Source organism: Aptenodytes forsteri, unplaced genomic scaffold (genome assembly GCF_000699145.1).
Source record: "Aptenodytes forsteri isolate BGI_AS27 unplaced genomic scaffold, ASM69914v1 C13261975, whole genome shotgun sequence".
Classification (NCBI taxonomy): domain Eukaryota; kingdom Metazoa; phylum Chordata; class Aves; order Sphenisciformes; family Spheniscidae; genus Aptenodytes; species Aptenodytes forsteri.
In genome coordinates this window covers 1-858 of record NW_008803198.1, presented here as the reverse complement: position 1 = coordinate 858, position 858 = coordinate 1, and the positions used below count along the sequence as shown (strand labels likewise).

Sequence of the window (858 nt, the reverse complement as noted above, 5' to 3'; positions counted from 1 at the left end):
CCCTTTCACTGTGGAGAGGAGAGGTGAGTGCGTGGCAGAACATCTCCCCGGGGGACGGGCGCAAGCCAAGCCCCCGGGCTCGCAGGAGGGGAGAGCGTGTCCGTGCCCTGCTTGGGCAGGGCCCCGGGCGGCCCCCGCGCCCTTCCACGAGGACGCGAGTCCCTTGCAGCCTCCCTGGGCACGTCCCGCGTGGGGACCACAGGGACAGCCCTGGGCCAGGCTGGGTGGCCCCCGTGCTCGCCCGGCCCCTTCCCAGCTCTCTCTCACTCCCCCCCCAGTTCAGCCCAAGGTGAGGGTCTCCCCCATGCAGTCGAGCTCCCTGCCCCGGACCGACAGGCTGGTTTGCTACGTGACGGGCTTTTACCCCGCGGAGATCGAGGTGAAGTGGTTCAAGAACGGGCAGGAGGAGACGGAGCGCGTGGTGTCCACGGACGTGATGCAGAACGGAGACTGGACCTACCAGGTGCTGGTGATGCTGGAAACCACCCCGCAGCGCGGGGACACCTACACGTGCCAGGTGGAGCACGTCAGCCTGCAGCACCCCGTCACCCAGCACTGGGGTAAGGCCCCGCCCTGCCCGGCACCCTGGGGTGGGGGCCCAAGCCCCCGATCCAGGCGGGGAGCGGGACAGGGGGGCCCCCCCAGCCCTGACCCCCTGCTCTCGTCCCCGCAGAGGTGCAGTCGGACGCCGCCAGGAGCAAGATGCTCACGGGGGTGGGGGGCTTCGTGCTGGGGCTCATCTTCCTGGCGGTGGGGCTCTTCCTCTACGTGCGCAAGAAGGTGAGCGCTCGGGACGCTGGGTGGGGGGTCGCTGGGGTTTGGGGTGTCTCCTGTGCGTGGGGCGGGGGCTGCCCCCGC

The 858-nt window shown here is 70.9% G+C and overlaps 1 protein-coding gene across 1 annotated transcript; it reads left to right on the top strand.

The window, feature by feature from the left end:
- Positions 1-6: 6 nt before the first annotated feature.
- LOC103907149 (class II histocompatibility antigen, B-L beta chain-like) lies at positions 7-816 on the top strand (the record flags this gene model as incomplete). Its single annotated transcript, XM_009289256.2, has 3 exons — positions 7-23; positions 279-560; positions 674-816. Coding segments are annotated over exons 2-3 (399 nt in total), but the record flags the coding sequence as incomplete, so codon positions are not given.
- Positions 817-858: the final 42 nt, after the last annotated feature.